This window comes from Anomaloglossus baeobatrachus, chromosome 3 (genome assembly GCF_048569485.1).
Source record: "Anomaloglossus baeobatrachus isolate aAnoBae1 chromosome 3, aAnoBae1.hap1, whole genome shotgun sequence".
NCBI lineage: Eukaryota > Metazoa > Chordata > Amphibia > Anura > Aromobatidae > Anomaloglossus > Anomaloglossus baeobatrachus.
The window spans coordinates 128,387,846-128,402,140 of NC_134355.1; the positions used below are offsets into that span (position 1 = coordinate 128,387,846).

General features: G+C 41.1%; 1 protein-coding gene and 2 long non-coding RNA genes across 8 annotated transcripts in view; 2 read left to right on the plus strand and 1 right to left on the minus strand.

Moving 5' to 3' along the window:
• Positions 1-14,295, plus strand: part of SLC8A1 (solute carrier family 8 member A1) — a 446,495-nt gene that overhangs the window by 340,532 nt on the left and 91,668 nt on the right. The window contains exons 1-4 of one of the 6 annotated variants that reach the window (XM_075339432.1): positions 4,314-5,523; positions 6,191-6,235; positions 6,328-6,401; positions 6,485-6,773. The exons of 2 other annotated variants lie outside the window; for them this stretch is intronic. In XM_075339432.1, the coding sequence (XP_075195547.1) occupies positions 6,626-6,773 (148 nt within the window). In that variant the 5' untranslated portion in view covers positions 4,314-5,523; positions 6,191-6,235; positions 6,328-6,401; positions 6,485-6,625. Of the gene's footprint in view, positions 1-4,313; positions 5,524-5,813; positions 6,113-6,190; positions 6,236-6,327; positions 6,774-14,295 lie in introns of those variants that run through there. 3 more of the 6 variants (XM_075339433.1, XM_075339434.1, XM_075339435.1) reach the window with 3 other exon arrangements.
• On the minus strand, positions 1,061-1,790 carry LOC142296161 (uncharacterized). Its single transcript, XR_012751601.1, has 2 exons — positions 1,605-1,790; positions 1,061-1,522 (listed from the first exon to the last, which is right to left on the minus strand). It is a non-coding gene; the product is annotated as an uncharacterized LOC142296161 (long non-coding RNA).
• On the plus strand, positions 1,785-2,230 carry LOC142296162 (uncharacterized). Its single transcript, XR_012751602.1, has 2 exons — positions 1,785-1,900; positions 2,129-2,230. It is a non-coding gene; the product is annotated as an uncharacterized LOC142296162 (long non-coding RNA).

The following is a 14,295-nucleotide window of genomic DNA, read 5'->3' on the forward strand; positions in this document are numbered from 1 at the left end:
TGAGTTTTGAGCCTAACTGACCTATAGAACCGTTGCATGTCATTTTCAAGGGTAAAGGAATCCCATTTAGGTGTAGGGCAAAAGGTCAAGCCTTTGTTGAGTAAGGACAGTTCATTAGGTGACAAAGTATAGTCAGAGATGTTGACAACTAAATTGGGACCCTTACCTGTGAGCGCAATGTCATCCCCCAGTCTCCTCCTCCTCCTCGACCTCCTCGTTGGTTTGTTCTTCTTTTTATGGGTCCTAAAAAAGAGGTTGAATGGCTGCCACTGGACTCGCTTCCTGAGGAAGCGGATTGATTGTGAGTAGGTGGTCTTCTCCATTGTCTTGTATTGCTGGTTTGCCAATCGTTCCATCTGTACACTCGGTTTGACAGATAGTCCTCTGTGTCCCTCTGGAACTTCTGTCTTTTCTTCTCCTCCAAGTTCCTTTTAAATTCTTTTAAAGAATCTTCAGCTTTTTTCTTATAGGCAGCTAAGTCCGCAGGGGTCAACGCATCTGCCAGTTGTGTTTCTATGGTTAGAATTTTCTCTTTCGATTCCCTTATCGCTGTTTGTAGATGTTCAACTGTGAGTACGATCAAATCCAGGGAGCACTTATTCAGAATCTGTTGAAATCTTTTACAGTACTCCTCGTTGCCCGAAAAGAGAGTGGGTCTTAAATTACACCTGAGGCCCCTTGGAATGCGGCTCTGCCGATAATATTCAGCTAGGGTAGTACAGTGGAGATCCAGGGAAATAAATGTCCGGTTCTCCTTCTCCCAGTCCCTGGTCCTAACCTCTCTAATGGGAGTTTTCAAAAACTCAGTAGAGTTAGTCACTTGTGCTAAAATGCTATTACTGGTAGTGTCATCGTAAGCAAAAGTATCGGATGACATGAGTGGGCAGGTTCAATCACCAAGAAAAGCTATAGTAAAGGTATATATGGTGTGAACACTGCTCTATTAAGGGTGGTATAGAGGTGCTAGTGAGAGGACCAAGGTCCGGACTATAGAATGTAAATTCAAAACACTGCACTCTCTTCAGCATGAGGTAATAGTAAAAGAAAGTCAACAGATTCGTTTTTATCGTGCAAACCAAGTGTCTTTATTTATGAACAAAGTTAGTGGGAGGGACTAAGGGACGTTTCGGCCCAAGCTGGGCCTTCTTCATACCAAGTCACACTGGGGAAGGGTAAAGAAAAAGAAATAACTATTTACATATATCACAAGAATATCAACAGATCATATACATATATACATAATTACATGGAAAATCATGTCCTAGTTGGTGTAAAAGGCACAGTAATAGCATATCAGCAGTTGAAGTAACTCTCCAGTCGTCACAGCCAATATGTGCAATGACAATAAGATGAAAGGCAAGATTTGACAATACATGAAAAATTTGCATACCTCCAATCATAGATGAACTAATATCACAGAGGGAATTTTTTTCTCTCTCCTTTTTAGGGGGTTTTTTGGTATAGAAATGGTGAGGCACTCCACCCAGGATAGAAGGATTGTGGTAGTAGCAAAACGCAAGCCCTGCAGATAAAGGCATGATTATGAAAGGGTAGTATTTCTATAAGGGGAGTAGCACTATGGGGGAGGGGGGATAACTGATTACCTTGCTCGTGCTAGCAAATGAATAACTATTGGAATTTGTCCTTTTAAGTTGGGAGAGTTCAATAACTCGTGGTCCCTGAAGGATGAGAACGTATGTGGTCAGCAGGTAACACATGATATATAGCACCCCCATGTAGTGGATCCCCTGTATACCATTACCTTAGGTTTACAGTAAGTGCTACTACCACAATCCTTCTATCCTGGGTGGAGTGCCTCACCATTTCTATACCAAAAAACCCCCTAAAAAGGAGAGAGAAAAAAATTCCCTCTGTGATATTAGTTCATCTATGATTGGAGGTATGCAAATTTTTCATGTATTGTCAAATCTTGCCTTTCATCTTATTGTCATTGCACATATTGGCTGTGACGACTGGAGAGTTACTTCAACTGCTGATATGCTATTACTGTGCCTTTTACACCAACTAGGACATGATTTTCCATGTAATTATGTATATATGTATATGATCTGTTGATATTCTTGTGATATATGTAAATAGTTATTTCTTTTTCTTTACCCTTCCCCAGTGTGACTTGGTATGAAGAAGGCCCAGCTTGGGCCGAAACGTCCCTTAGTCCCTCCCACTAACTTTGTTCATAAATAAAGACACTTGGTTTGCACGATAAAAACGAATCTGTTGACTTTCTTTTACTATTACCTCATGCTGAAGAGAGTGCAGTGTTTTGAATTTACATTCTATAGTCCGGACCTTGGTCCTCTCACTAGCACCTCTATACCACCCTTAATAGAGCAGTGTTCACACCATATATACCTTTACTATAGCTTTTCTTGGTGATTGAACCTGCCCACTCATGTCATCCGATACTTTTGCTTACGATGACACTACCAGTAATAGCATTTTAGCACAAGTGACTAACTCTACTGAGTTTTTGAAAACTCCCATTAGAGAGGTTAGGACCAGGGACTGGGAGAAGGAGAACCGGACATTTATTTCCCTGGATCTCCACTGTACTACCCTAGCTGAATATTATCGGCAGAGCCGCATTCCAAGGGGCCTCAGGTGTAATTTAAGACCCACTCTCTTTTCGGGCAACGAGGAGTACTGTAAAAGATTTCAACAGATTCTGAATAAGTGCTCCCTGGATTTGATCGTACTCACAGTTGAACATCTACAAACAGCGATAAGGGAATCGAAAGAGAAAATTCTAACCATAGAAACACAACTGGCAGATGCGTTGACCCCTGCGGACTTAGCTGCCTATAAGAAAAAAGCTGAAGATTCTTTAAAAGAATTTAAAAGGAACTTGGAGGAGAAGAAAAGACAGAAGTTCCAGAGGGACACAGAGGACTATCTGTCAAACCGAGTGTACAGATGGAACGATTGGCAAACCAGCAATACAAGACAATGGAGAAGACCACCTACTCACAATCAATCCGCTTCCTCAGGAAGCGAGTCCAGTGGCAGCCATTCAACCTCTTTTTTAGGACCCATAAAAAGAAGAACAAACCAACGAGGAGGTCGAGGAGGAGGAGGAGACTGGGGGATGACATTGCGCTCACAGGTAAGGGTCCCAATTTAGTTGTCAACATCTCTGACTATACTTTGTCACCTAATGAACTGTCCTTACTCAACAAAGGCTTGACCTTTTGCCCTACACCTAAATGGGATTCCTTTACCCTTGAAAATGACATGCAACGGTTCTATAGGTCAGTTAGGCTCAAAACTCACTTTGGTTCTACTACACTCCATAACATAGATCAACAACCAGTCCTTAAAGAAACCAACATTAAGACGTTGGGTCTTCACAATCCCAGTCACTTTATGCCACCTAAAACTCATCATGCTGTAGAAACATTTATAGCTTTAGTGGACCGTGACATTAAAGACAATATGCATGAACATGAATTGGGCTTTTACCCGACACGAAGTAATATTAATACTTCAGAAAAATTAGCTATATCTTCTTTAAGGGACAACAAGGCCATAACTATAAAACCCGCTGACAAAGGTGGAGCGATCGTGGTCCAAAATACACAGGACTACATCAATGAAATTAAGCGCCAACTTAATGATACTATGACATATCAGAAAATATCTTCAGACCCGATATTCAAAATTCAACAGAAAATCCAAAGCTTTCTATCTATTCACTTCGACAAAGGTACTATTGATCAAACCACCCGCACCTTTCTCACTAAACTACATCCCATAACACCGGTATTCTACTCATTACCTAAAATCCATAAATCTCTCATTAATCCTCCTGGCCGGCCCATAGTAGCATCGACCGAGTCCGTTCTTTCCCCTCTATCAATTTATCTAGAGAAAGTCCTTACCCCCTTGGCTAAAAATACCAAATCTTTTATCTTAGATACCAACAACTTTTTACAAAAGGTCAGAGATCTAAAACAGGTCCCCCCTAACAGCTTCCTGTGCACCTGGGACGTAAGCAGTCTATATACTTCAATTTCCCATCACAAAGGCATTAGGGCAACCAAAATCGCGCTCAATAAGACTAATCTGAGCCAGGACTCGATTGACTTCACTATAGGCCTCCTCGAGATAGTCCTCAATGAAAATTATTTCCTTTTTAAGGACGATTTTTATATCCAGAAACACGGGACCGCGATGGGCTCGAATGTAGCCCCGGCGTATGCAAATTTGTTTATGGACTATTTTGAGGGGCGCTTTGTGTATTCATACCCAGCCTTTGATGAACTGGCGTTCCTATGGGCTCGCTACATAGATGATATATTCTGCATCTGGCAGGGAGATTTGGAAAGCCTGCTTTTATTTGATGACCATATTAATAAAGTGTGGCCTGAGCTCAAGTTTACGCTAAATCATCATCAGGAAGAAATTAGTTTCTTGGACACGTACATCAAAAAAGACACAATGGGCAATCTATCCTCAGACCTATTCCGTAAACCGACCGATCGGAATTGTATGCTCCTATACAGTAGCTGTCATCCTAAATCGACTAAGAATAGTCTACCTAGATCTCAATTTGCAAGAGTTACAAGGATAGTATCGGATGAGAACACAAGAGAGCAGAGACTTGAAGAAATGTCCAATCGGTTCATAGAACGTAATTACCCAATAACATTGCTTAAGACAGAAAGAGAAAGACTATCTTTCACCACCCCCTCAGGGATAGACACAGCAACAGTGGAAAGGATACCATTTGTTCATACGTATCACCCGTCTATGCCTAAGATTTACAATATTATCAATCGCCACTGGCCGCTTCTAAAAAAAGCATATCCAGAGATAGGGCCGTTTATACTTCCACCTATCATGTGTAAGAAAAGACCCCAAAACATAAAAGATTCCCTGGTCAAAGCGGATATTGGCAGCGACAAGAAAAATGTACAAACCTTGTTAGCACCAAAACGTACGGGTACCTTCCCTTGCTTGAATTGTCCATCGTGTTCGAACGTGATCAAAGGAGACCACTTTACGCACCCCAGATCTGGCAAAAGCTTCCCAATAAAAGAATACTTTACCTGCTTGAGCAATTTTGTGGTGTACATCATCAAATGCCCCTGTGGACTATTGTATGTCGGCGAAACAATCCAACATGTCGGTGACCGCATTGCAAGCCATAAATCCACCATTAGGTGTGGAAAATTATGGCTACCCATTCCACACCATTTTCACGAAGCTAAGCATAATGTAGCGCAGTTACGGTTCCAGGTTATTGATAAAGTATATAGGCCCAGGCGCGGAGGAAATCATATTGAGCTTCTCAAAAAAAGAGAGAGCTTTTGGATCCATAAGTTACAAACTCTAGCACCTAAAGGTCTTAATAGAGAGATAGATTGGCTAATATAATGATGGTACTATACCTTTGTATTTGCCCTAAACCGCACTAACTATGTTATGGTACATTTTTTACAGAAAACTTGAGAAATACCATCCTCACCTTTCCTTCTTCCATCGTACACTCACTATTAGACGGTAATGTATAAAATCAGCACTCTCTATTTTAGTCATGTATAGATGGTAATGCTAGTTCACTCTATTAGTATATTGGGACCCTTCCTTTGTTTATGTTTTTTTTCCTAGGTCATACCTTAAAATGATTGGATGTAAACTAATCACTATTGATCTTTGACAAAATGAGGAATTTATTATGTATATGCCTGTGTATTACATTGCAGTTGCCTTTATGTCCCCATACTTCCAAATGCTTCATACACTACTGCCTTATACATTGACTAGATAGATAATATCCCCTCTGGTATCATCAGTCGTTCACTACCAATAGACTGACATGTGCAGTGTCCGCCCCCTATCCCTGCATTGATCTCGAACGACACACTGAGGATAAACATCCTCCCACGTCTATGTACGAGTTTAGCCCTACTGCACATGTGCGGGCACCTCTATTCAAGACTTAACGGTACCACCAATACACTAATAGCAGCGCAGGTCACCAATACGCAGGTGCCGGCGTCTCCGTGCACTTCCGGGTTCAGGAGTTAAATAGCTCCCAAACCTGTTATCTCACTGCTCTAAGCCACAGTCTGGGAAGACGGCTGCAAAGGTATGCGATAATCTTATCTGTCCCTAATCCTTTCAACCTACAATCTGTTAACTCCATACTCCCCCTTCTGCTTTTCAGAGGACTCCATTACCCACTGCTACATTCCTATCCTAAAGCCTGCAGGTAATATGTGTCACTTCATTAACTTCCAAGTACGGCTGTATTTTCCTCTCACATGTAATGTTGTTACTAAGACTTATCCCTCGTGATTACAGATGCAAGTAAGCCCCCTATGCTTCTAGACAAAAGTGCATTATACGTGACCTTATCCACTTACTGTAAACCTAAGGTAATGGTATACAGGGGATCCACTACATGGGGGTGCTATATATCATGTGTTACCTGCTGACCACATACGTTCTCATCCTTCAGGGACCACGAGTTATTGAACTCTCCCAACTTAAAAGGACAAATTCCAATAGTTATTCATTTGCTAGCACGAGCAAGGTAATCAGTTATCCCCCCTCCCCCATAGTGCTACTCCCCTTATAGAAATACTACCCTTTCATAATCATGCCTTTATCTGCAGGGCTTGCGTTTTGCTACTACCACAATCCTTCTATCCTGGGTGGAGTGCCTCACCATTTCTATACCAAAAAACCCCCTAAAAAGGAGAGAGAAAAAAATTCCCTCTGTGATATTAGTTCATCTATGATTGGAGGTATGCAAATTTTTCATGTATTGTCAAATCTTGCCTTTCATCTTATTGTCATTGCACATATTGGCTGTGACGACTGGAGAGTTACTTCAACTGCTGATATGCTATTACTGTGCCTTTTACACCAACTAGGACATGATTTTCCATGTAATTATGTATATATGTATATGATCTGTTGATATTCTTGTGATATATGTAAATAGTTATTTCTTTTTCTTTACCCTTCCCCAGTGTGACTTGGTATGAAGAAGGCCCAGCTTGGGCCGAAACGTCCCTTAGTCCCTCCCACTAACTTTGTTCATAAATAAAGACACTTGGTTTGCACGATAAAAACGAATCTGTTGACTTTCTTTTACTATTACCTCATGCTGAAGAGAGTGCAGTGTTTTGAATTTACATTCTTTGGTGGAAGGAGCTGCTGTGGATTCTCCTGAAGCTGTATCCACTCCATTTTAGTTATTTATCCCCTATTTGTTTATCCTACCCACTTGTCTCTTTAGTACAGTGATTGGTCTAGTGTACCTCACCCGCCTCTCACTAGTCAGGGCAGCTATAGGGTTTCTCAGGGTCTCAAGTTGCTGCTCGGCGACAGTTGCTTAGACTGTATAGGAACTGGCTAGGAGAGTAGAGACAGCTACAGGTGCCCACCGACCTGCTCACTAGTCCCAGGGTCCACCGTTGTTATTGTGACCCCGGTGTTTCCCCTTGTCTGTGGTGTTTTTTAGGTGTGTTTTTCGTTGTGCGTCAGACCTCAGTTGCACTGAACACGCTTGCCACGCGTGTTGTGTAACACAGAAAAGCTGCTATTTGGAGGAGTGGACCAGAGGCAAAAGAATAGTTGGGTAGCCAGATCGGAATCAGGAGGATGCTGTAGGGACAATATTATAAAGTATGAAAATAGTTAAAAAGCAAGCCGAGGTAAAGAGTCAGATCTGTCCACTAGGAGAACAGGAAGGCAAGTTACACAGAAGCAATTCAGAATATAATAGAAACAGAGACAGGAAGCAATAAAGTAGAAAGCATTAAAAGGGGCAGTTTGGACTGAATTTGGAGATACCACTTCTTATATTAGTTGTGTTGAGCTCTTTAAATGTTCTTGTTTCATTGGTTTATTGCAAACAGCAGAAAGTTTTTACAAAATAATAATCCTAATTTGTAACAGGGGATGAATACTATTGATTGCAGCTAGATGGATAACGCACTTGATAGTCACTTACGTACACATCATTTACCCTTAGACACTGTTATAGCAAATATTAGTTCTCACACTCTTCACAGGACATTTTTGGCCTAAATAGATTACAGTTTCCAGTGATAGAATGTAAATCATGGAAGGAGCTCTTTGTAGGTTAACGACAATCTAGTCGCATTAGAGATGGCTTTGGACACTGGTAACATAAAGCAGAACACACTTGTACAGTTACTGTTATGTACATGAGTTGTTACGTGCAGCGTAATAATAAATCCACATTTTTCCCCCCAAAACTTTCCATTTTAAAGCTGGACAAGAGCTTAACTTTAATAGTAACTAATTCATATTAGGCTATAAATACACAGCAGCTCAGCCATTTAATAGCACTGGTAAGTGATACAGTTATATCCTTCTGTAAACATTTCATTAGAAACATATCCATTGACCTTCACTAAAGTAAATAATTGGTCCAGGTATTTCTTGCAATGTGATATTCTTAAAATGTACAAACAATTGTAAAAGCTATCACATCAAGGAAACATCAAAAATAGTTCATAAATGTACAATAAATACCTACTAATGTATAGATACTATATATATACATAACCATCGATGGCTACTAACCATACAAACACATAGGTGGACATTTATAAAGACTGATATTTTGTAAACCAGTTGATCCTCTTGCCAGTTGTAGTAAGGTGTACCAGAACATTTAATCCTTTATGCTGTCCATTCTTTAGAGCAGAGGTCCCCAAGCTGTGGCTCGGGAGCCACATGTGTCTCGTAGGCTGTGATGTGTGGCTTGTGGCTGTCTTCCAGCTTAGAGCATAAACACCTATGAAACAGCAAACAGCTATGATGAGCAGGTCTCAAGATGGTGACTTTTGTGAGCAGTCCCACATAGAAGAGCAGAACTGAATGGGGATAAGGTGGCAACCCCTGGTTCTTGGTATACCGCCTCAGTGTGATTTCTGTGGAAAAGCTTTTGCTATCATTATACCGGTAATGGGGGCTCTGGGTGTCACTAGTGTGAGGGGGCGGCAGCTGGATGTAACTCGTGAACCTCTTTTAAAGCTGGATGTGGCTCGTGACCCTCTCTTAAAGCTGGATGTGGCTTGCGACCCTCTCTTAAAGCTGGATGTGGCTCGCGACCCTCTCTAAGAGCTGGATGTGGCTCGCGAAATTCTCTTAGAGCTAGATGTGGCTCACGACCATCTTTCAGAGCTGGCTGTGACTCTCAAGGTCAGAAAGGTTGGGGATCTTTGCTCTGGAGAATAAAATCTACAATAGCCGTAAGCTGGCAAAGTTTTCAAAAACAATGTATAGCAGTTTTTGGCACTGTACATTATAGTATATTTGTCGCACGGTGATTAGTCGTGCCGTTCATTTGTTAGGCCCCAGGACTAAGGCCAGCACAAAAGGGCAAAAAGGTGACAACCTTTTACAACTTGCGAAAAAGTTGTGACCTTGTGTTGCTAGTTTTCCTTCATATTGTCTATAGTAATTATAGAAGTGTTATGTACCAGAATCAGTGGGTCTGGCTTGTTACCTATGGGATGCTTGATGCTACTTATGATAGTTACAGTATGTGGCTTCTGTAAAGCAAAGTATTTTTTCAATATCAGTGATTGATGTAAATACGACACTTCCCAGAATACAAACTCAGTACAGTACTAGCATAAAGTGCGCTTTCAGCACTGAAGCCTGCAGATTTGTAAATGCAGCTTTAGGGTATGTGCTCACCACATCTGTTTCAGGTGGATTTCACCTAGACTCTATCTGAAAAAGCGCAGCAAAACTGCAGCCAAAATTGAACATAGTGCACAGCAAAGTCGATTTGGTCCGTTTCGTCTTTTGATACTACTTTTCACCTCTTCAGTGTTCGGAAACCATGAAGCGCTTAAAAGAAGTATCATGCTCATTCTCTGGATGGCTTCTGCTAGTGTAAAATGAAGAGAAGCAACATAGCCAGGTAGGTCGTTACAGGTAAAAAAACACACGCGTTTTCCTGAAGCGACTTTGTATGGAAAAACTTTGTGGCTTTTCCACCAGAAAGAAAATGTTGTGTAAACATACTCTTCTAGCACTACTGCTGCATTATTTTTCAGTGCTGGAGTCGCACTTTAAATGTAAGTCCTCTGCCCCATCTTATTGGCACACGTTGACGCTTACAAACTTTTTTGGTGCCGCTCTGGTTCTGCGGCACCATCTTGTGCCTGTAACTTCTGTCAGAATGAGGCTCTCATAGACTTGTATTGAGTCTTGACCTCCAACGTGCTCCTTAAAACACTGGAGCAACCAGCAGGTCACAAACTGCCCGAGAGTGAGGGGAGCGGCGGTGATAGAAGAAGATGCCGGAGGGTGAGTGGGGGCTGGGGACTTACATTTAAAGCTCCACTCCAGCACTGGCAAAAATCCCCCGCTAGAGTGGTGCTTTAAACAAGAAAACATCAGGTAACTCAGGATCAATACAAGATAAATAAGGTTACTATAAATAATCAAAGGGAACCATATATCATTAAGAGAGCAGAGTAATGGAAAGGATCCAGCTGGACTCCAACGGATAAATAAAAAAATCCTTCTTTATTTCGTCTTGATTAAAAGATATCCAATATACATGTAATGACACCGGCTCGTACACACTGATAATAGCAGATGAATACCACACTACGCGTTTCGGCGGGACGCCTTTTTCAGGTCAATCTATGACCTGAAGAAGGCGCACCGCCGAAACGCATAGTGTGGTATTCATCTGCCATCTATCAGTGTGTACGAGCCGGTATCATTACATGTATATTGGATATCTTTTAATCAAGACGAAATAAAGAAGGATTTTTTATTTATCCGTTGGAGTCCAGCTGGATCCTTTCCATTACTCTGCTCTATTTGTCTATTCGGCTTGCTGCCATGATCCATGCTGTACCTTTGGATTTACCTGGAGGATTTATACAGGCTTGTCTCTGCAGTGCTGATGCTGAGCATTTTTTCTCCATCTCTGTATCTTGTCATATATCATAAAGGAGTTCAATACACATGCCAATTTCAGAAATTTAGGAAATAAATCCTTCAAATGTGTAAATAAAAGCTCAAATATTTTTTTAATTCATCAATTTAAAAAAGGTTTTCCAAATACATAAAAAATATTTTGGGATATCACATATCCCATGTTTATTGTTGTGATCCGGAACCATGGAAGATCACAATAGATCATTGGCAAAAAAGTTGACAAGAGCATTGGCAACTAATCTGGCCGCAATCCTCTTACTAACCATCAACAGTAGAAGTAGCTGAGGGGTGAACTAACATCCTATGCACCGCGAACCCAGCCGGAGAACTAGCTATCCTAAAGGAAGGAAGGATGAATAACTCTCTGCCTCAGAAATAGACCGCAAAGGTATAGCAAGCCCCCCACATTCAAAGACTACGGTGATATAGGAAAACACAATACACAGATGGATGATAGGATTAGCAAAGGTGAGGCCCCACTGACTAAATAGGAAAGGACAGGAAAGGGGCTGATGGTGGCCAGAGAAAAACCCTACAAAAATCCAAATACCTGATAGTACAAAAAGTCCTCAGATCGCACAATCTGAACTCCGTCCTATATCAGGCGCTCTTGTCAAACCAATGAACAGAAAGCAGGAACAATTACAAATTCAAGAAGCAACAAACACATGGACTTATAGGAGCAATACTCCAAACATAGCTGCAGGGAGCTTCCCAGCTAAACACAGAGAGGGAAGATTCCTGCAAGCTAATGAACTGACAATAACCACAGTAAATGACAAACCCAGATAAGAACAAAACAACATAAGAAAGAACCAAGCACTTATCTAGGGTAGATGTGGTCTTGAGCAAGATGAGAAGGCTGGTAAACTGAAGAACAAATGAGAACCGGCTCAGCCTGCTAGCAGACCAAGGTTTAAATAGGCAGAGAGTTAGCAATGGAAACGCCCATTGCTCCAGCACACCTGGTCTCTGTCAAAACCATTCCTGGCCACAAGAGGGAGCCTCGCAGCAGCTAAAGCATAACTGACATTCACAACAGTTTATGGTATGAATACAAATTACTATGTCAAGACTCAAAAGTCTCATACGTCTGTGAAACCCGTACTCAGATGGTGAGTGTCAGATGTGTGAATCCTAATTTATATTAATCAGGAAAATCCTATTAAGGAAAGTCAGAGACAAAAAACCTATATTGCATTACACGGAAGTATTTAGCTGCTCCTTTAAATTGGCTGCCATGTGCATCGGAGCGTTTTACTGAGAAGTCAGCACATTCATTATAGATAAGGCGCAGTGTATAACATAAATCCCCGCATCACCATTATAACCAGTGATTTGCCCACTGAGGAAATGGGAATGAATTAAATTAAGAGATTGGATTTTCCTATTGAACCCAATGGAAAGGTTAATGCTGAGCTGAAGTGTCTCATGGAAGCACCTTGGTGCAAGAAATTCACTAATGCCGTAATACTTATATATAATTGTAAATACAATAAAAAGAAATGGGCTGAGCCGGTGTAACCGAGACTTCCTGAGATGGGGCCTGGCACGCGCTTTAGATAGAATTACATTTATTAAACATTGGAGAATAACTCCTTGGAGTGTATTACTAAAAGGCTTTAAGTAGTATTTATGGAGTGAAAATACGACAGAACCGTCCTTTTTAATTAAATCTTTTTCCTCTTAAAGAAAAGATGTAATTGAAAGCATTGACATCTAGAACGAAATTTGCTCAAAGCGTCTGTAAGAACGAGCTACGCTATGTATATACTTATCGAATCGTTCAATATTACTCAACAAGTGTGCAGGTTCCATGTGCGAAATATTCACCAAAAGATATCCTACTTGATGCATGGAGATACTATGCAGATGTAGCAGAGCTACAGATGTTGGAGAAAGAGCTCACATTCTAGATTGTCGGTTTTCATGACTTAACGAAAGTTAAGCTTATGATCAGCTTTGGAGAATATTTTACATTATATGTAAAGAAATAATCTTCCTAAGCAGTAATTTTATGCATATATGTTGGTTTTATTACTTTTCTTGGAAATGATTTACAGTATGTAATATAGTCAAGAGCTGCATTGACAATTTTTAATGCTTTGGAGATGAAATCTTCTAGCTTGTCCAGTTCGATATACGTCTGCACTGATCTTGTGCTGATGATTGCATTCTGAGAAGTGTTGTCTTTGTATTGAGTGTTGAATAATGATTAGTAGTGGGCAAACCGTGTAAAGTTTGGGGTCCGTATTGGATACCTAGTATCTGTGCACCAACCCCAAACATGGAGCCACACGGGGATTACTGCGATCCCCTCGCATGACACTCGGCTCACGCTAGCAGTATAGCAGAGCAGAGTGTCATGCGAGTGTCCCTGCGACTGAGGTCCGATCGTGCGAGCGGACCTCAGCTGCGGGGGGCGGGCCGGCACTGGAGAGGGGCAGGCACGTGCTGTCTCACCCCATAGACTTGAATGGGTGCAAGAAAAACAAGGATCTCATTACAGTCGCAGCATGCTGCGATTGTTTTCTCGGTCTGATTAGGGCTGAGAAAATAATCGCTCATGGGTGCTGACACATAGAGTAATATTGGTTCGAGTGGAATGCGATTTTTTTTCATGCCATGTGTCTTAGGCCTAACTGTTCAGATTCGGCCATTCGGATAATTTAAAAAAAAATAAAAATTAAAAAATAAAGGAAAAGTCAGTCTCTGCCTGAATCCACAGGGCGTGGTCATGATCTGTGCCCATATGTTCTCACTTCAATATGTAGCAGAGCCCCACAATCAGGAATCTGGGTGCAGTGGATTTTTGTTGTGTTCTCCCAGTGAGAACATTTGCTTCTCAGCAAGACTAAATTGACGTTTCACAGCTCGGAAAGTCACTCCACAGGTCAGTTTACAATGCAGAAAAAACAAGCACATTATGCAGGAGATTTCAATAAATCCTATTCACTGTGCTTGTACTGTACAACGCTGCATTATGTACACAGGGCAAGCACGCTGCCTCCAAAACGCTGATAATCCTGATCATGGGCACACACCCTTAGCGGTTTACATACATTTAGAATTGACTTACTATATCATAATTTGAGTCGACCCTACTATGTTGGGATCTATATAGACTATTACTTTTATGCTTATTCGATGCACAACATACATTTATACTGAATTTAACTTACTATTTCACATTCAACCCCACTGGGATTTGATCTACACACGCAATTACATGTGTGTCCATCTGATAATTTTCTCAGTTAATCCCCTTTTCCGTTAGACATATATCGGAGTTTTTCTCAGTTAATCCCCTTTTCCGTTAGACAT